The 22,053-nt window shown below is 37.7% G+C and overlaps 1 protein-coding gene across 1 annotated transcript in view; it reads left to right on the top strand.

Moving 5' to 3' along the window:
- Nucleotides 1-22,053, top strand: part of LOC113574570 (gamma-aminobutyric acid type A receptor subunit gamma3) — an 81,174-nt gene that overhangs the window by 12,907 nt on the left and 46,214 nt on the right. Inside the window, exon 4 of the mRNA XM_027005574.2 lies at nt 5,270-5,337. Coding sequence (XP_026861375.2) covers nt 5,270-5,337 — 68 coding nt within the window. The remainder of the gene's footprint in view (nt 1-5,269; nt 5,338-22,053) is intronic.

Genomic DNA, 22,053 nt, shown 5'->3' with positions numbered 1-22,053 from the left:
AGCCCAGTGTCTCTGTGCTCTGGCCAAAGCTACAGCTTGGGGGAAATGGAGGAGTAATCCACCAATTTGTCCTAGCAATCTCTGGATATGGTTCCAGCCCAAAATTGCAAATGAATTTGCCTGTCAGTTCATTTTTGTCCCTTCCTCATTTTGCTACTAGGGAAAGGCAGAAATACTTGGATATAGAGATGAGAACTATAAAAACAAGCCATTCTACCAATTCAGAAAGCATACGGTACAGCAGCAATGCTGAGGATGAGGAAAGGGAGAGGAGAATGCCGTGGTAGAAAATGTATTAAATAAAGAAACAAAAGGAAATGGAACATGCCGTCTGTATCTCTCATTAGTCTCCACTAAGTATGACTCTGATGAGGACAGGAAAATGAAAGGAGCAGCACTTCTAGCAGGCTCTGGGCTCCAGGAGTGGCATGCGGTCATACCTCACTTATTGTTCCATGTCATTACTCTCTGCTAGCCCCAATATGGCCATGTAATTATTCCACTAGGCATGTCTTCAGTGGGGAGATGTAGTCTTCACTTAACCCCACCAATATTGTATACAGCAAAATCCCCTAGCATGGAATAAACAATTACAGTACTCTTTTGTGCCTGACTGGACTTAGACAATGCAGATCTAGCATTGTTTAAATAATTGCTTTTAGAGTGAAAGTACATCTTGCGACATGTATCAAAACATTACAGATCTTATTTTTAAAAATAGTTAAATAGATTTTTCATTAAAGTAATAGCTGATGATAACTGATGACTTTATACTGAGCCTCAGGCAGACATTCCACAGTCTCCTCCCCTCTTGCTATATACAGATTAAAGGTAGTGTCAACAATGCTATCTCACATTACAATTCTGAATGAACTACGAAGGTCTTGCTACTATAGCTGGAAAATAACTTTCCAACCACTGAATAATTTAGCACTTTGTAGTCCTCTGTAATCATTTTATTAAATGGATGTAAAATCCTTGTGGTCATTATCTTAGAACCATTTGTTTTCTAGAACTATTCATATGTACTGTAATAAGTCGTTTTATGGTCAGCGCACCCTGAAGTAACCCTCTTGCATACATAATCCATTTAAATGAAGAGTACACGGTTGACTGCTACGGTCCACTCACCTTATGGACATATGCAAGTATATTTTTCCCCAAATGGTCACATTATTATTGAGATTACAGGTCTGCATTTAGAGAGTCTCAATGCTGTTTATGAGGTCATACATATTATCACTGTGTGCCTTCAGTTTGTCTGTTGTTTCCATATTAATTAACATATTTATGCTAATTGTGGATAGTTGGGTTTGTACATTAACTGATCTCTAGCAAAGTGCACATAGTGTGAGGAATAAGTGGTACTCTGCCAGGTCCTCATCATTAGACCAGGAGGGTTAATTCATGTAAATTTGCTTCTCCTCCATGATGATGTCTCTGCTGAATGAAAAAAATGGTCCTATCACAGTTCTCTGACAGGGCCACCTCACAAACAAAATGCCCCTGCCTTGATTGCCTCCTCTCGTGTGGCCGCCCTGTGAGGTCTCTGATGTCTTATGAATTTATAACCATTATGGAGTTGAATCTCGTCCTCGGTTTGCAAACATGCCAGGCACATGCCAGGCACACGCCACTCCCTGCCTAGCAAGCAACTGCCCGCTTTCAGAGCAAAGTGCAGCACAACACAATTAGAAAGCTGTGAAATTATAAGACAACATTTTTTGCAGTATGTCAGTTATAATTTGTTTAACCACAAGAAAAAAGAAAAGAAAGCCCATCATCACCACAGCACCATTCCTCAAATTTTGTTCAATATATAGTACAGCGTTATTCAATATGTGCCAGCCTCACAAACACCTGGACTGCATTCACTGCAGGATGAATACATCTTCAAGCAGTCCAGAGGGGTTGAAATACAATAATCCAAAATAAATATGCATGGTGAATCCTACAGACATTCTCCAGTGTGTCTTTGTAAGTAGCAGAAGCACTGGTGTAGATGCAGGGCAGAGGACCAATAAAGTAATGTACTCCGAAGGTGCTTGGTCTGCTGTTGTGTCTGCTCTCCTACAAAGATTCTTCTCTTTTCACTTCCATTGACATCCTACTACCCTCTGCTGTCGACTCTTCACTCCTACCCCCAGCCCTCTTATATTATTCTGTTTTCTCTCTCCTTGCTTATTTTTTTTGTCTCTGTGTAATCTCATCCTTTTTGAACTTGTAGCATGCTGGGCCATAGCCGCCTCCATCTATGCCCCTATGTCCTGGTTGTATCAGAACATGTTAAGGTTGTAAACCTAACCCTACCTATGCCTCCCCACACCCATTCTTTCAGATCATTTGCCTATTTCTGTTTTTCCTTTTTGCTCACAGCTCTGAAACACAGGCCAGTCCTCTAATCTCTGTTATCCCTGCTACATCACTCCCCTGCTCAATCACCTGCATGTGTGGGAGTTACCAGAGGCATCTGGCCAGATCCAAGCCCTGCTGGCTAGCTGGGCTCTGTCAGAATATGCCCACACACCTCAAACAGAGAACACCTGTTCACCTTACTAAACCAGATTACCATTATATATATATATAAACACTAGCCAGGGTATCGCTGTTTCCCCCAGGGTATTAGAGCTTGACTGAGCATGGAGTTAGATGGCTGAAAAGGAACCTTGATGAATAGGAGCCAGTGTAGGCTTGCTCCAGCTGTATTCTGCCCCATGGGATTTGTAGCTGTGAGATGCAGGAGCATTTGGATTAGACAGTGAGAGCGTGAGAGAGAGTGAACTATGCTCTTACAGCCATTCGACCTTATTTGTTTCAAGCAGCTTGGTGCTTGGTGCTTCTTATACCCATTATCTCTGTAATATTATCTCCATTATCTTTGTAATATTACGGCTTGACATGGACTGAATTAGGACAGGTGTAGAATCATCATGGCTTGGCAAACCTTTTGAGCATTTTAGTTTAAAATAGTGCTCATCTCAGTTATTTGATCAACAAGACAAGGGCTTGTTCTGACTGTCTTTCTCAACATTGCTGTTGGCTGAATTAATGACAGTAATTCCTATAATGTTGGTCAGTTAATGTGAAAGTAATGGCAGGACTTTGGCTCTATTCCTTTATTTGGTTCTTAGAACAAAAACAAGTAAATAAATCAGAAAAAAAGAATATAAGTAAGTAGATAAATAAATAAGTCAATAAATAAATACATGCTGTGCCATGTTGATACTGACACAATTTATATTTTGACACACACTCAGCAGATCAGGTATTTGGGAAGTTAGGAGGGAGGCTGAAAACATCACTCGTGTATATGTGTGTGTGTGTGTGTGTGTGTGTGTGTGTGTGTGTGTGTGTGTGTGTGAGAGCGAGAGAGAGAGAGAGAGAGAGAGAGAGAGAGAGAGAAATGCCTCAGGTAGTGTGCAGCATGCTTCACTGGGAGGAATGAGGCCAGCATGGAGAAACGGAAGGGGGGGGGGGGTAAGGAGGTGTAAGGCTTTCCCAAATCACCCAGGATGGGGCTTGTTCAGTACCATGGGCAGGGGTAGCTTGGTGGTTAAGGTACTTGACTTCTAATCAGAAGGTTGCCAGTTTAGGCCCTACCACTGCCAAGTTGATGCTGTTGCTCAATCCCTCAATTGCTCAAATTGAATTCTGTCATAAGTGTAAGTTGTTTTGGAAAAAAGTATCAGTTAATTCCATAAATGTAAATGCTCAGGTGCCAAGATCATGAAACAGCACTTATTTGATTCCTTTTTTATTTGAACCAAGAATACTGACACTGTCCCGCCATGCTTTATTTGTGAAGGATCAACAGCCCTACGACTATCCTGATAAACAGAAGGTGTTGGACTAAAATGGTGAGATAGGTATGGCAAAATACTGCCTCAGATTACACATAATCTGTTAACAAAGTGAACAATACAAAATAAATAAATAAACAAATAAATTGAATATTTAAATAAATTTTCATTTAAGAGATAAAATTGCTTTTTTTTTGATGACTGTTTTTTTTCAGTATCTGATATGCTTTAAAAAATTATCACCCTCACACAGGCCTCTCAGAAGACACACTTCACCTGCCAGCCTTCTAAGTTCTTCAGCGGAGAATAGCATACTAACAGAGGGTTGTCCGACAAACCTTTTGCTTATACCCGACTCCTCTCAACTCCACTGGCTTTTTTCCTACCTTTAGTCCTTTTAAATTTCACAAGCACCCCAAGCTTTTCAGCTCTGTTGACAATTAAGCCAGTGATTAACATGTTGATCATTGTCATTGTGTGCTTGTGCAGGGGACAATTAAAATCATTCACAATGATTCTAGAATAGAAGATTAAATGCTGTAGTGCTACTGGAACTGGGATCAGTAAATACGACCTTTCTATTCTTTAGAGTGCATAGATACCATCCCTGAACGAAAGCAATTAGCTTCCTATGATAGGCAATATTTATATAAATGACTCTATAGTCCTTCATTGCAAGACCTGTATGTTAAATGTTGGCATACTTTTAATCTCCTGTAATTAAGGGTCACCTAGTAATGCTAATGGATATTAGCATATGGTCCTGGACCTTGTGATCATTCAAAATCAGTTGTGACAGCTGTAAGAGGGAAGCCAGACCCAATGAAACTAACACTACCTGGACACTTGAGGATAGTATACTTGGTTTGTAGGATGACAGGGCTTCCTGTAGTTTCAGACAACATTTGCATTCTAGGTGTTTGCCTTTCTGATTCTCATTTCCTCTTTCTGTTTGTTGCCATATTCAGATAACTGTGGTTTTAGGATGGCACACAGGAAATGGGCGGCTGCTTCTTTGAATCAGAGTTGGTGATAATAACACCATTGTAGCATTTAAATGTACTACCCATGTCCTTTCACTGTGTAGATTTGAACTTCTCTGTTATGATTAACATTTGCAGTCGTTTTGCAGTACTCTGTGATTGTTGTATTAAGTATATTGTTTGAGCATTACTCATCTTCTGTCAAGGAAGTAATTAATTTATATGACGGCCCATATACAACAAATTCCTTCAACAATAAAACATACTTGATTGTAATATTTAGTTAAAGGATTACTAAATTAGTACACTGATATAGAGGGACAGAAAATGACCCAAAGCTTATGACTAGGTACTAATAGTATTAACCTATTAACAGCTGCATAGCTGAAATAGTATAATAAAACTTATGACCATGTTTAATGATTTTGATGTCAGCTAGTTCAGTGTCAGCTAAGGTATGACAAAAGCTCCTCTTTCTGCCTACAGTTAAACCAACTGTTATCGACGTTGATATCTTCGTAAACAGCATTGGACCAGTTTCATCCATAAATATGGTAAGAAAAAGGATTTCCATACACTTTGCACTAGAATTTGCACTGTTTTTAAACATTTGTCATCTATGATGAATACCTCTTTATAAACCACATTTGCTAGTTTTTTGGCCCAGTTCTCACAGTACCCCGGTTTGAGTAGAGCCTGTGTTTTGTGAATAGCTGTATGCAGGGATAGTGGCAGTCTGCCCTGCAGAGTTGTGAGATCAAACTCAGACTTAAGAAGCTATTCCAGCCTCTGACATGCTGTCCTGAGAGAAAATGGAAGACACACAGGTAGTGAGAAAATATAAAATAATTTTCTAGATAGCAGAAAGTTGTTGATGGGATTAAATGATTGAAATTTAATTAGCAAGTCTCCCTTTTTGAGACACATTTAGCCAGTTTACTTTTATGAAAAAGAAAATTGGATTTTACTTGCTTTGGTAGTCAAGTTTACTTATTTGGATTATAAATGACATATTTGCCAATCTGGGTAGAACTTTGATTCACAATTAGTAGTATACCAATAAAAGAGAATTATCATAAAAATATCAATGTTTAAATTAATGTATTAAATTAAATTTAATTAACATTTTTGTATTAAACAAATTAAATATAATACAGTTTTGTATCGGACCAAGCCCAAATCAAATCATTCTTCATGACAGAATAAAAAAAACCCATTATAATCTAAAACATAATAAGATAAACACAACCTAATAAAACTGTATTTCACTATTACTTTAGAAAAAGAAAAAAAAACATAATGTATTTTAACTACATGAGGAATCTGGCCATTCCAGTCACAAATACACAAACACAGAGACAATTTTGATCACACTCAGATAGAGAAGTATGGACAGAGGCCCAGACTGCACCAGGAAAGAAGGATGTTAACATTTTAGATGCTCATTAACTTCCTAATTACATCCTCATAATATCATGTGCAATTACATCATATTGGAAGTAAATATTTTATTAAGGTGTTATTAAGTTACTTTTGTTTGCTTTGTAAAAATTGCCATATTCAATTAATGATAAAAACATGCTGTTTCATTACCTCATAACTCGCTGGTTACTTCATAGCCGCCCTATGCAGGGTTTCCTCAGTAAATGTAATGGGCAGTCTTCTGCACCACACATTTAGTTCAGCAAGCACTGAACCATAGAAGCCTGTCATACACACTGAGCAGAGTGTAAGGAATTGGACATGGGCCCATTTTTGTTGGCTTTGATTCACCTGCTTGCTGTATTCAAAATTATGTGAGGGCAATTAGGTTCAAATGCAGAAATGTATCTTTAATTCAAGGATATTTACATGTTTATACGGTGAACCATGTAGAACTCAATCTTTATACATATCCATCTCATTTCAGCGGACAATAAGTGACTGAAAAGTTGGCAGCTTAGTTGGTTTTTTTTGGCTTCTTGTGTTTTTCTGCATTTTTTGTTCATGCACAAGAGAGCTAATAAAATGTTCTAGGTCTCAAGCTACATCTGTCTGTTGCCAGTACATCTTTAGCATACTACCTGAGAGCATAAAAATAAATCAGGCAGAGACAGAATGGCAGGTGTATCAAAAGCAATTGTTTCATACATACTTATGAAGCAAGAAAGCACTGGTGATCTTAGCAAAAACAACTAATGTGGTAGTGGAAAGTGGAAGATCACAGTAGTGGATACTGAATAATATCAAAACATGAAAAACACATTACATACATCAAACAGGGTGTGCCAAGCACTGTTACTGAGAGAACCGACATGCCTTCGGAAGGTTTTGCCACAATATGGCTTAAATACAATAAGGACAGATTAACAACTAAAATGTCCATTGACAAAACCTGTAGTGTTTTTGGACAAAGTTCATGTTGAAGATTAAAAGGAATATTTCCCAAAGTAGTAGAATGAAGCATGTATGGAGAAAAAAAGGGAACGCTTGTTTGGGGGAATGCCATGTAGAGAAAATTATATTCAGCATGCTTTTTCTTGGAAACATGACTGAAGGCAAAACATCCGCATTTCAGACATGGTGGTGCTTTACCAGGAAAGGTGACAATCTTGTTTAAGATTATGTTAACTTCTCCCATTACTTATGGTCCCCTGAAATAGGGAAGTATATATGGCATCTGAAGGATTGTGATTCCTATTTGTCACACCCAGTACAGATGTAAATACTCTTGAACTAAAGATGGAATCCTGCATTTTAATCCTGTTGTCATTGTTTAATTTTGTAATCAATCCCCTGTCCTGGAACACAGAGCCAAAGCAACCAAAATTGTGTCACTGTTTAGATTGCATTGCATCATTATTAATACTATTGTTCTCTAAAAGTGATGACAAACATATACTTATCAGCTACAGCATCATGAAATTGATTAAAGCCTAGACATACTCGTGAGTATACTCATTATTTTCCAGTTTCAGTATTGTTTCTGGATAATGGGAAGAGTCTTAACAACCACCTGAACAACATGGCTGTACTGGATTGTGGTCCACAGATTGCTCTCTGTAAGTCTAATTTAATACCCAGAGGCAGAAATTATTTAAGGACAAGAATGGCATGATAAAAACAAAGCTGCCAAATTTTTCTGCCCTCACAATATTTACTGTAAAACATAGCAGTCTGGTTATTTCATGACTCACTGACTTCTTAGACTAATTTTCTTGCATTCACAAATTAATTATTCTTTAGCCAAACTGCATCTCCCATCTCCCAAAAAATGGATTTATTAACCATGACAATCTTTTGGGGAAATTGAAGACATACAATGACACCGTGGGACAAGTTATTTGTACTTCAAAGATGATGCCAGCTCACCACTCCCATCTACTAAGAATTGAGGGCAGCCAACCTGCACCTTTCAATAACACAACTCATCTCAGTTAGATATTTAACTATCACTGTTTTATAAGGGAAAATGGAGAAAGATGTGCATACGCAAACAGGCATTCCATTAATTCCAGGCACAAATATAGAGCAATTCACGTAGGCCTGGGATGCTTCATTCTGAAGACAACATCTTCAAACATTTACAGCTGAGAGTCATCTAGTCCCTGCATGTTGTGTCTCTATTTTTGGGCCTGCACTCTATTTGCATTGTGTGTAAACTCTTGAAAAACACAAATGCACCTACACCCAAGGCCCCCATACTGATGATTCCAATTTGTCATGTGTAGTACCACAGGGGAATAAAATTTGTCGCACCAAATCGGAGGGTCTGTATTGATGGACTCATCTCCTGAGTCCTGATGTGCATGGAGCATTGTGTTGAGATTCAAATGGATCCCACATATGAGCAGGCACGCCATCATCAGCTCCCATTTCAGGATCTCTCCATGTTTCAGGCGCCATTAAAGACACACGCCTCTCTCCTTTATGGTATGACAAGCTCATTTTCAGCAGCACAGTCCTGTTGGGAAATCATTTATCAGTTGTCACCCTTTTATTGTTTTGGATTTTAATGGAGTGTATAATCAAATAGCATTATAGTGTCTCACGGAAACTAATGAAGATGGATTCTTTGTGCTTTCTGAATTAGAATGTGCAACATGCAGTTTTTTGGTGATTATAAAAAAGCTCAAGTTCAAGACAATGAAAAGTGTACTATACTGGATCTAGACTGAAAAAAAGGCTTTTGAAATTATCATTATTACACACTAACAAAATGTTTTGTTTACCTTGTTTCTTCCATTACTTTTTTCTATAATTATTTTAATAGTCCCTTTTTCCTCTAATTGCATGTATCATTTGTGCACATCAATAAGTAAAAGACAATTATGACATCACCACAAAACCCAATTTAAATGTGATAGACATGGAATACTGCATGGCCAATTTACAAACAATTAAATGATCAGACCTTCATTATTCAAGGGCATGTGAGGATGGTAGGTAAGAAAACAGACATTAATAATCAGTATGCACACAGACAGCGCTCCAAATGTAGGCTGCTCTTCATTGCATATTGTACAGGTGATCAGAGCTCAGAGCTCTTGTTTGGCAGGTTCCCATATTATAAGTTAAAAATGCAAATGCATCATTGAGAATAATCACACAAAGTTAATAAAAAAGTAAACCCAGATGTTTAGAAATGGTGTATTTGGAAATGTCAGGAAATCAAAATCTGATGTAGACATACTTGGCTCATTGAAACTACACTGACCAACAAAAAGAATAAGTTTTGAAGGAAGATACTAAACCAGGTCATGTGTGTTAATTATAATAAATTAATGTTTGAACTTAGATGATTTTACTGCAGATTTGGAACAACAAAATGTTTTAGAGGATTATGTTACCACAATCCATTGTCCATATTGAGAGTATTAGTATTTTTCATTTAGCCAATGTACTGTATTGTTCAGGCTAGTTATGTTTTCCTCCCTTCTCTGTTCACTTTACTAGCTAGTCTCCTCTATTCAGTTGTACTCTAAACTGAAGGGTGAAGAGGAAACTGGAAGTAGATAAGGTCAGCTTCCCCCATTGCCTCAAGAATTTTAGCAGCACCTAATTCTCACTGCACTGTTTAAAATCCTAGGGATTATGGATAACAATTATATGAATGTATGAGGGAATTAGTGAGTACCACAGGTCATCGTCATCATCATCATGATCATCACAGTACATGGTTAATACTCGGCAGAAGTGGAGTGGTAGGCAGCACAAGCACCTGGCCACCCACACACCATGCCCCCAACAAGCTGTCTTGCTTCCCATTTTTGCTGATGCTGAGTCTGGCCACACTCCACTGCCCACAAACCTTTGCTTTCCAAACTGTTTCACAACTGCTGTCGCGACGTGGCAAGCAATCCCTGTCTGTTCACCAGTTTAGGACCAACATTATATGCCATGGGAGAAGGAGGTCAACAAACCAGGCTCTGTTGCCTGGGAAATCCAGGGTGCTGAGATGCTGCCTGATGCTGTGGTTCTAGGGGATTTAACACCCACTTGCTGGATAGATAACTTTTGACTGGGGGATCAATGCACTGTGGAAACTCTGAGGGTAATGACAAGAGATATTGAATTTCCATTCTCCAGTATTATTCCATATCCATAACAGCTCAGGTTTATTTTATAGACAAGATCTGCCAGATTATCAACATGCCAAATGTCTTTATATAAGTGTCTTTGTGTCTTTGACACAAACTGCATGTTTTTACACTGAAAAGCATTTGTACACACAGCAATTAAAAAATATGTGAATGGCAGACTATATGGGGGCACGGTGGCTTGGTGGTTAGCATGTTTGCCTCTGAGCACTAGGGGTTCAAGTCCCTATCTGGGTGGAGTTTCCATGTTCTCCCTGTTTCCTCAGGGGTCTCTGGTTTCCTCCCACAGTCTAAAAGCATGGAGGTTAGGACACTCTAAATTGTCCAGTGTGTGTATATATATATATATATATATATATATATATATATATATATTGCTTCACTATTTACACATTTTGTTATGTTATTCCAAAATGGATTAAATTCATTTTTTTCTCTCAATTCTACACACAATACCCCATAATGACAAAGTGAAAAAGGTTTGTTTGGAATTTTTGCAAATTTATTAAAAAAAAAAAAAAAAAATCACATGTACATAAGTATTCACAGTCTTTGCTCTGTACTTGTAGATATGGTACTATACAATGGATCTGTACATTCTGTAGATTGTGTACATATATACTCAACCATATACATTGTACATTGTGTAGATAATCATAATATACATATATTGTACATACATTGTTAATATATTCTGTACATACATAGAATATATATATTTATCTGTATATATATATTTTTTTCTCTATGCACCCCTGGTTCTCTTCCTCAGTTTGGACAGAGCACTCTCCACCATTTCACTGCGTGTTGTACTGTGTATGACTATGTATGTGACAAATAAACCAAACTTGAACTTGAACTTTATTGAAGCACCTTTGGCAGCAATTACAGCCTCAAGTCCTTTTAAGTATGATGCTACAAGCTTGGCACACCTATTTTTGGGCAGGTTCTCCCATTCTTCTTTGCAGAACCTTTTAAGCTCCATCAGGTTGGATGGGGAGTGTCGGTGCACAGCCATTTTCAGATCTCTCTAGAGATATTCAATCGGGTTCAAGTCTGGGCTCTGCTGGGCCACTCAAGAACATTCACAGAGTTGTCCCAAAGCCAGCTTATCTTAGCTGTGTGTTTAGGGTCATTGTCCTGTTGGAAGATGAACCTGAGGTCCAGAGTGCTCTGGAGCAGGTTCTCTTCAAGGATGTCTCTGTACATTGCTGCATTCATCTTTCCCTTGACCCTGACTAGTCTCCCAGTTCCTGCTGCTGACAAACAACCCCACAGCTTGATGTTGCAACCACCATGCTTCACTGTAGGGATGGTATTGGCCAGGTGATGAGCAGTGCATGGTTTCCTCCAGACATGACGCTTGGCATTCAGGCCAAAGAGTTAAATCTTTGTTTCATCAAAGAGTCCTTCAAGAGTGCTTTTTGGCAAACTCCAAGCAGGCTGTCTTGCGTCTTTTACTGAGGAATGGCTTCCATCTAGCCACTCTACCATACAGGCCTGATTGGTGGAGTGCTGCAGAAATGGTTGTCCTTCTGGAAGGTTCTCCTCTCTCCACAGAGCAACGCTGAAGCTGTATGTATATTTACAAACACTCTTCTGTTCTCCATCTCACCATTTCATCTTTGTTTCCCTTCCCAGTCCATTCTGTTGCTCTGGCCTTATCAGAACCATCCAGAGATCCAGCACAAGTTATCAGAGTTCTGCCCATCTTAGTGCCTCCATATAATTTCAATGCCAACTAAATCCATGGTCTCCACTAGCAGTAACAAACACAATTAATTTGCATTTATTCACAGCATTTTGGCAGCCTAATTACTAAAATGCAGTGTTGCTGTACATTTCACAAGATAAGTGTTATATATTGTATTATTCTCTTATTTGCCCATCTGCACTACACACATCCTCTCTAACTTATTATGTTCAACCTACCAAACCTCCTCCAGGTGAATCCAGTCAAGATGAGTGCTTAAGTGAAAGCAGACTCCAGTCTGACAGGTGACTGCTAGACTATAGCTGCATTCCTTTTTTTTAAATCTCATTGGTAATCCTGCAGCCGTGTATCTGGAATGAATTCCCCGTTTTCCCCTCAGAGTTTTACTGGCCCATGTGTTCTTTTGCCCAGCACCCAGCTGGTGGCTGGACTGGGCTCCATGAGTGGCTGGTGAAGTTTGTTGGAAAATAATTTGGTGATAGATAGCATCATCTGCACCTCTGGCCACTGTCTAACCTGATTTACTGATCTTATCAAGGTGGTTCACTCATTTGAGATATGACATTCTGAAGCAAAATGCTTACTGTATATGAATTGATTGAAATGTTGAGAGGGTGGTTTTTTAAAATTCTGTGTTTAATGGATTTATGGTATTAAGACTACAATATCACAGATCCATTAAATGTAGCATGCAGTGGCTACTCCAAATATTGTCACCTTATTTGATACTACATGCTCACTGCATATTATTATTATTATTATTATTATTATTATTATTATTATTATTATTATTATTATTGTTAGTTGCATTTTATATAGTGCCTTTCTCAAACTCAAGGTCATTTTTTACAAATATAGTTTTTTTTGTTTGGTTGGTTGATTTTTTTTTTTTCAGAGAAAGGGGAGGAGGTTAAAACCAGGACAGAGCACCAACCATCACTGGACATACATGCACACATTTTTATATATATATATATACTGTAAATGGTTACCATTTGGTGTGTGACAACTTCCTTCATGTATCACTTGCTTACATCAAACACTTAGCATCACAACAAAGATACAAAAATACATTTCTCTCTGATAAAAAGACTGAGGGCATTTGGAAGCTTGACAGGAGTATCTGTTTGTTGATACTAAAGTAGTCACTTGTCAAAGTGTCAGTTTTTGAAATAAGTCTGTCTATTATCTGCTACGCTCTTAACTCAACTACCCTTAGCAACACAAAATTTCTCATCTAGCTTCCCAGTACAATGATTTTCCATATCTGCCGCTTGGCAGGTAGGTGCTCAATCTGATAAATGACACCTGTCAGGAGAGTCTATCGAGAGAAAACACATTTCTTCCTCAATAGCTGTCTTGTCTCCAGATGACAAGCTAAGTGAAGGAGAGGAGGGAGCTTTAGTAATTATTCATTCTCTCACTGAAAGGTCCAGTTAAGCAAAGCACCCTGATATAATAAAATCACCCTTTCCCTTGTAACTAAAAAATCCTATTCCATCACAACATAAATCAATAATAATTAAAAATTAATTTGGCAGTTGGCCTTTCTAGTAAATGTGAGCTTACCACATTTTAAAAATGCGCTACTAGGCTAGCTCTTTTTTAAATGCCCTATTGCCCACCATAACTAATGTCATTAAAAGTGCATGAACCTCACCAGCATCTGTGCCTGATAAGCAGAGCAAGTAAAATTAACACACACACGCACACACACACACACGAATGGATGCACGCACACGAACAACTGCTTTTGAGTCAGAAGCTTGTGAGGCGCCATTAAGGTGTTATCTAAAATGAGTGTGTGGTTGGCCCGCACCTACACATGTAGTGAAGCAGTAGAGAGCCACAGGCTCCTAAATAGAACACTGGCTGCTTCTAGAATTGCTTCCATCCCAATTGCAGGCCTCAGTAAAATGCTTTTGCTAACATTAACTGTGTCTCACAAGGGCACTTTCATTTTATCAGTGATGCTAGACAAAATGCCAAGAAGAGGCCTAGAAGAAGCCTTTAAGTACAACAGTACAGTCTAAATGAACTTTGACATTCTGTCAAAGGAAAAACAAAAATAATAAGACACTTAGGGCAAGACCAATGTCTGCTGAATATGGGTGATTTGTTGATGCTGAAGCTGACTGTTTAAAGCAAAATCCAGTAGATGCTGTAGTCCAAAATTCCCAGTGCTGGATGAACTCTTCACAGTGTTAATTTGTGCCATGCTGGTTTTAAATTAACACTGCAGCTGTTAATTTAATACTGTAGCCAATACCAATGACCACTTTAACACTAGCTGTAGGTTAAATCACATGGTCAGTAATTTAAATTTTTCCTTCATTGAAAATGTCTAAAGACATAGACATGATGTATATGATAAACTATCAGGTGTTACAGTCAGTCACAATGAGTTTCTCCTCATTAACAGGAGAACACTTAAAAAGGCCTTCTGTAATATGGATGGGGGCTATTTTTAAATGTCTGGGTCACAGTGTGTCCTAGGCAACCATACTGAGCCAAGCAAATCCTTCAGCATGGTATGCAGTTCAGTGATAGGAGCAGACCGACAAGATAATCTAACATACATAAACATACATACATAAAAACAATACAGCAGGATCTCTTTTAGCAAGACCACCTACTCACTTGGGCTGAGTTCTTCAAAAGCCAACAGACACAATATGCAGGTGTTTTAGGGATGTTTTGGGCTGTAACAGGGATGGCAACACATTTGCTACAAATCACCTAAGATGCTGCATATTATATTCTTCTTGAAGCTGCAAATTAAGATTTGCAGTAATAGAAGATCAATTATTAAAAATGTTGAGTCCTGAGCAAAGAACATGTTTTGCAATATGTTGCTGGATTTTTGATTCAATTCACCAAATGGAATGTAATATGAATATAGCATGAATTCCATCAAAAAGCAAGGAGATTCTAATAGTACAATGTGATTTGAGAATTTCAGAAGGTAAGAAACTCCCTTTGTTCTGCTTCTGTTTATCAACCTAAAAACAGAGGCAAAAGCAGACTGGACAACAGTTAGAAAAAATATATCCGAATGTACCAACAATGCAAAAATAAAGTTTGTAACACATTTTTCCCTAGGGAATCAGTAGGTTGTTAATGAACACATCAGAGAGAATGACAAATAATGAACACTTCGGGTATCACCATAATCAGCACATGAATCACTGAAACAGTTATTTCCCTTATAGATAAGTCATTTCTGAAACAAACAAAATAGCATTTTTCATTCAACTTTGTCACATTTCAGAGGCATTATATAGATGCAAAGCAGGTGATTTCACACCCTTGTTTGGCGTGGGCTGTGCGTTCTGTGACACAGTGCTAGAGCTCAGAAGCTGTGTCAGAACTCAAGAGCTGGGGAGTGATGTCTTCTGTTCCGAGTGAATGTTTCGTGAGGTCGTTTCACATAGAGCCACCCCCACACTGTCACCACACTGTCCCACTCTTACTGTGATTATCACAGACAAAAGGGGGGAGATGGCAAAATGCAGCAAGAAAGGAGAAGGGTGACAAATGTCCCCATGACAGTGAGGCTTAATCTAAAAGAAATACCAAAAGCAGGTTTTAGCCTTTTCAGACTAAACTGACCGTGATCTGTATATAATCATTAAAATGGATATGGCTAAATAAATTCATATAATAATTTTCATTACAGTATAGGACAACAATTACAGCAGAGGAAAAAAAGTCAGAAGCAACTATAACAAGATCCGTCAGTTTTCCCACATAGTGAGACACATCCTCTGATTGTATGTTATTAGCTGGATAATTTAATTTATGTAATTATAAATTCTACATACCTAATTACATGCACATTTTTTTACATATACACTTGCTATACCTACTAAATGCAATATTTTTTGACATAGAAATTTGGTAAATGTTCTCATACTTAAAAACAAGTTAAAAATTACTGAAAGTGCAGAGACACTCAAGTTATGGTAAAATAATCCCCCAAATAAACATTTTGTTGTACTGGAAATACAAATAATAAACAAGAATGAAGACACAAAAAGAACAAAAGAAGATATAGTAGACCCCCATATTCATGATTTTGGTAAGCACTGTTTAAGATAACTGCAGTTGTTGTGGGGGCGGCACATTGGCTTAGAACCTCTCCCCCACAGATTTGGGAGATGAAGACAATCTTTTACAGATGTTAAATCATAGACTCAGAAAATAAATACAACTTTATCAATTTGGAATGTGAGGAAGAAGTTTAAAACAAACAAATAAAACTGTCTAATTTTGACTTCTGTACAACTTGACAAGCTTTCATGAGATCATAATCTCTGCTACAAAAAGATAGCTGTGTAGGGCTATTGCAAGTGAGCACACAAAGATTTCAAATCCATAAAAACTGACATGATGAAGCTATTTATGCAATTTTAACATGGTTACTCCTTTTCTGATGGAATCGAAATGTCACTGTGAAAAAATAACAATAATTATAATTCGAAGCAGTGATTGCAAGTTTGCAAATGGCATTTAGTACAAGCTGTGTCATCATATTCATAAATACTACTTAAGGGACTTTTTGCCATATTCTTGAAACATAGTGATAAGTGGATTTTGCAGCATTTAGTCATATTACTCGTTTTGCGTTTAGTTTTGTGTTTATAAAGGAACACTTTACAGCTTGCTCTTTTTTGTCAGGCTATACTGCTGCACTGTGAAAGCTGTTTCACTGATGGGACTCACATTATTTAGACTCTTGGAAAGAACAATTGTCTTTGTTCATATCGTCTGACGTTCAGGCAAGATTTGGGCACATAAGCAACAATTACATTTTTTTGTGTCTGACACCCACACACTTGCACAAAGGCACAAATAGAAAGGCCTAGATGATGAGTGCACTTACTCTGTATACATTAAAGCACTGCAGTCTGCTGACACTGTCATAAGGCCTCTGTTTATGAGGATTTTCTGATATCCTCATGAGTGCTAGCCTATGATCAGTACACACTGATCTTGTCCTAACAACTTCAAATCATCACTATATTATGAAGTCCTAACTTAATTCAAATCATCACTATATTATGAAGTAATTTACAGCAATCAGGCTTGTTAAAGCAGAATACTGGTTACAGTATATTGTGGTACATGACTAAGTTAAATCTGGGTTCTTTTCAGTTCATGAGTCTGGATATATGAAGTGGAATTATCTGTATACATCTTCCTCACTGCTTTAGTTTAGTTCCCTCCCAGACATGCTGAATTACAACTGTATACTCAATGGCAACCTGATACTGGAAGGTAATTAAAACAAATTTATTAAACTCCAGTTACAGCAACTTCATTACACAGCAACAAATGACAGCCACCACTTACACAGCAATAAATGCAAGTCACACAGGAGCTTTTCTGCATCCAAGTCATGCAGTACTGAGAATCTAGCTCATGAGTAGAGAGCCCTTTGGGATTCCCAATGCTCAATAAGGCATCAAGCATCATCCACCTGGCTCCCTTTCTCCTTCTTTCAAATCACATCATTGCTTCAAATCCAAGTATGCTTATGCCTGACAGATCACAACAACGTGAGAACTGATTGTACCTGTTGCAAGGCAATCACCTCTTGCTTTTGATATAACCACAGGCAGAGAAGCAATTTATTTTTCAGTTAACTGCTGTATTTCCTATTGGCCCTGGTCCTTCTAGGTAGGGTGAGCTGCTTCAGCTTGGAGAAGCCTGCAGCACTACTGTAGAGTGAACACACACACACACACACACACACACACACACACACACACACACACAGAGGAAGAGTCACTACCTCATCATTAAAGGCCCTTGGGGCAGCAGACAGGGGCCACATTTCCTCTCTCAGCATGTGGTGACGATTTAGAACATGATATGCCAAATTAAGCACTTATTATATACACATTAAGCACAGCAAATCATTCTACACATATTAACAGCAAATTGGCCATACTGTGCTATTTGAGACATTTTGTCCATGCGGCAACAATCTTTACAATATCTTCGATGACAAGCAAAAGAAAATATTTTTTTTCACAATAAATGCAATTTTAAGGCTCAATATGGGACTAATCAGGACAATTGTTGAAGTTATAAGCTGTCAGGTTGAAAGGAATAAACTTCACTTTTATAAGACATCACTTAATTTAGCAGTTCCAAAGATTTAAACCCACAGCTTGGTTCAACAGCAAATTCTGGTGCTAAATGAAAATTGCTAATCATTTAATTTCCTTTAGGAATTTAGGAGTAAAAAAGTAACCTAAAAATACAGAATTACTTAAGACAACAAATACATAGTGTTCGTTCTTAGACTACATACTACAATACACAGTAATGTTAATATATATATATATATATATATATATATATATATATATATATATATATATATATATATATATATATATATATATATAATTACATATTTTGTTCATTCTAATAATTACTATAGTATTGTAGTATATACTATAGTATTATAGTACAGCATCCCTGTGATGATGTGCCACAATCAGTCCTGGTGACTTATTATAAGCCAGGAAGTTGAGCACCAGAAAGGAAAAGTTAGAAAGGTAAAAACTAATAATAAAATTGCAGTTTCTAAACTTATGTACTTCTCTGTAGGTCAGTTAATGACTTGGCCGAAGGTGCAGACAGAGAGACAGCTCTGGGCAACAACGAGACACAAACCAACTGAGTCCACTTCCCAGACTCCAGACGTTCACAAATGTGCCTCTGTCAGTATATCTGACTTAAGTAACTCCTCTTCCAAGAGCCAGAGGGTGATAGCTGTCTGCTGATAAGCAAGTGTTTTATCACTATGTCTTCAAAACACTGTTGTCCTTAAATTGTCTTTTTGGTAGCAAGGATGCCTAGAAAGTCAGTCGTAGAAGGAATATCAACCATAAAAGAGAATATAAAAGTGCTTTCATCCAGCCTTGGCATTTTATGTCATTCTTATGTATGCTGGCATCCTTATGAGCGTAACTGAACTCAGCTTTTTGTGTGAATAACCCTAAATACATTTTTGATAGAACTGTAAATATGCTTTTTCAAGGCAAAATTTGTCAAACTTGAGAGAAACTCACTAACATTAACAAGATGACTGGTTATAATGAAACTAAACATCTGTTAAGACCCTGAAAATGTTTTTAAACGTGCTATTGAACTTTTGTAATTACAAATCAGAACAGCCTTTTGTGTATTTATAGTTCTCTAATCAATTCTAGAAGAAAAAAAGAGAAACCATTTTGTTTAATAGCTGCTAAACAGCAGACTGAATACTTTACTATCCCTGGTGTCTACATGTAATGCTTTGCTCTATGTAACCTATGGCTGCATCTCCATTGGTTAGTGGTTTCTTTCTCATCTACACAGTGGCTGCATCATCTTGAAAATTTACCATTAAGACAGAAAATGAGGGAAAGCAGTTAATGGATATTGTGGAATAAGCAGCCTGCCACTGTTACAGCTTATCAGATAATTATGTGTAGACTGTTTCCCTAACATGAACTAAGTAGAAATGCTTCCTACAACAACATTTAAGACATAGTGACACACACAAACGCTAGCTATAGCAATGAGACAACTAATTAACACACAGTTGGAGAGAGGGCAGGAAGAAGGAGTCACATCAGTCAATCTCTAAACTTCTCCCCCTCCCCCAAGCTCTATGGTAATGACTTTAGAACAAAAGGAGGTGAATAAGGAAGTGGCTGCTTTGAATGTGTGAAACAGGAAACATATATACATGTTTAAATTATGAATGCATTTGCTCCAGTGGAGCAACACAAGCATATAATTTGAAGCAAAGACTAACCTCTAAGGGAAGAAGCACATGCCGCTTCTCTGCTGGGTTCTGTGAAGGAGGACATAGGCTCTTTCTACAGAGAGTTTGAGCAAGTGACAGAACCAGCATTTCCCCATTTACCCCATTAATCTGTGTTGTAGCTAGCCCATGTAGTTAAATTGTTACGATGTTGTAATTGCTCTGGTTCTATGTGGGAGCTATTTGTATTTTTGACTCTTTTTTTTACAGCATCAACGCTAACAAAAGAAAAATTCACTGGGGTGTTCTCAAGGGAGGCCAAGAAATGTAGCTTTAACTGTCAGCTTAATAGAAATCAATGTGCAAGTGTTATCTGGCTTGTTTGTTTTATTATTTTTTATTTTAAACAGGGAAGGCGGATATAAGAGTAGTGCCCTTCAGCTCCATGTACTCCCCAGGATGCTTCAGTACTCTGGCCAGTTGTGGAGCCTAAGCTTGCATGTGCAAGGGTGTGGAGATAGAGTGATGAAGACATTGTTTTATACTGCCTCCTTGAGGGTCCTGGCTGACAGAGCTATGATATATTGTCCCATGTCTAATTTAAACCATGCCTCTTTCCTTGATTCATTAAAAGGTAATTTCACATTCTTACCATTACTACATTAAAAAAGAAAGTTTGTCATGGTAAATGAGTGTTGTAAGTAGGTGACTGATGCCAGGTGGAATGATATGTGACACACTGAAAGTAATACTAAGGCAAATACTAAAAACAAACCAGGAGAAAATGACCCTGCTGAAGATTTTCCCTTGTCATCAGTGAAAGCCCCATTGATGAGAAGATTGATCTGAGGAACTTCACATTTGTCACAGAAAAACTGGTCGACACAATGCTGTAAACTAAACGTAGTAAAACTAAATAATGTTCAATCCACCAACCTAGACTGGGCTAAATTAACTAGTTGCGGAACACTGGTTGTTTTTGAATACTGCGTTAAAAAGCTGCTTGCATGTTGAAAAGAGTTTTTTTTCTAAAGTGAACAAAAAAAACTTTTCAAGTACACAATGAGTGATAATGGAAAGATTTTTCTAATGCAGACATTATTCTGTATGTGCAGAATTCAACAACCTTTTAAACCTCACCATAGCTTAATACTTACGTCTGATTAAACATCAAACTACCCTCCACTTACTTCAGTACAAGGTCAATTTTTTAATTACATTTATTAATGTTGTATGTGCTGCACTACTATTTCCTGCAAGCAGACAACTTTTATACCTATACATCTTAATTTTTTTATTTGCCTCCACTTTACACATTACATTCATGACATCACAAGTCCTAAAGTAAGAGCAAAGCACTATTGTAAGGTGCTCTAGATAAGAGCGTGTGCTAAATGCTTTAAATAGAAATGGAGTACTCAAGCTTTAACAAACGGCAAACAGAGACTTACTGTGATATCCAAGTGTTCACCCAGAAAACCCTGCACACATGTCCTAGTTTCTTCCTGGGAGTTGTCTCTGTGGTCAGGGTATTGATCTGGATTCTAATGTCTCATCACTCTTCATAGCCGTCTGTGAAAAACAGGCCTCATCATAACACAGGGTAGCTCCCCTTACTGATCAGAGTGTCAGTAATGGCCTTACTCATCAGGTCATTGCCAGCTGTTCTATACTGCCAAGAAATACAAGCCTGGACTGATAGATTGGTTTCAGAACTGAACACTGTCCCCTCCCATATCACTTCAGCAGCACATGCAATACTAATTCACAGCTTTACTGCAGGAGTGAATCTCTCCATCACTTCTCCAGTCATGTACATGGGTGAGGATAGCTTTCAGGTTCATATGAACTGTCATCAACAAAGCTGTATTAAGTCATTCAGTAAATGTCCAATACTAGTTGACATATGTCACTTCCAATTATAAGTATCATTTTACGCATTGCAAATTTAAAACAATTCATTGCATTTTATGCACTGAACAAAATCCATGTGAAAACATTTTCGGAGCTTGCCAAATGAAGAATTTATAGACTACAGATGTTGTAGATTATCAGCATAACCATTGAGTGGAAAGGAGAAAAAAATGTATTTCAATTTTGTTCCAATATTCATGAAATGCAAGGGTTTTTGCTGTATATTTCTAGATTCTAAAGCATGGTTAGGGAGGTCAGAATTGCTTCAGTATGATCTGATGCAGTTTGGCATCAA

Source organism: Electrophorus electricus, chromosome 3, assembly GCF_013358815.1.
Source record: "Electrophorus electricus isolate fEleEle1 chromosome 3, fEleEle1.pri, whole genome shotgun sequence".
NCBI classification, from domain to species: Eukaryota; Metazoa; Chordata; class Actinopteri; order Gymnotiformes; family Gymnotidae; genus Electrophorus; species Electrophorus electricus.
Note: the sequence above shows the minus strand (reverse complement) of the source record. Positions and strands in the feature narration are given on the sequence as shown.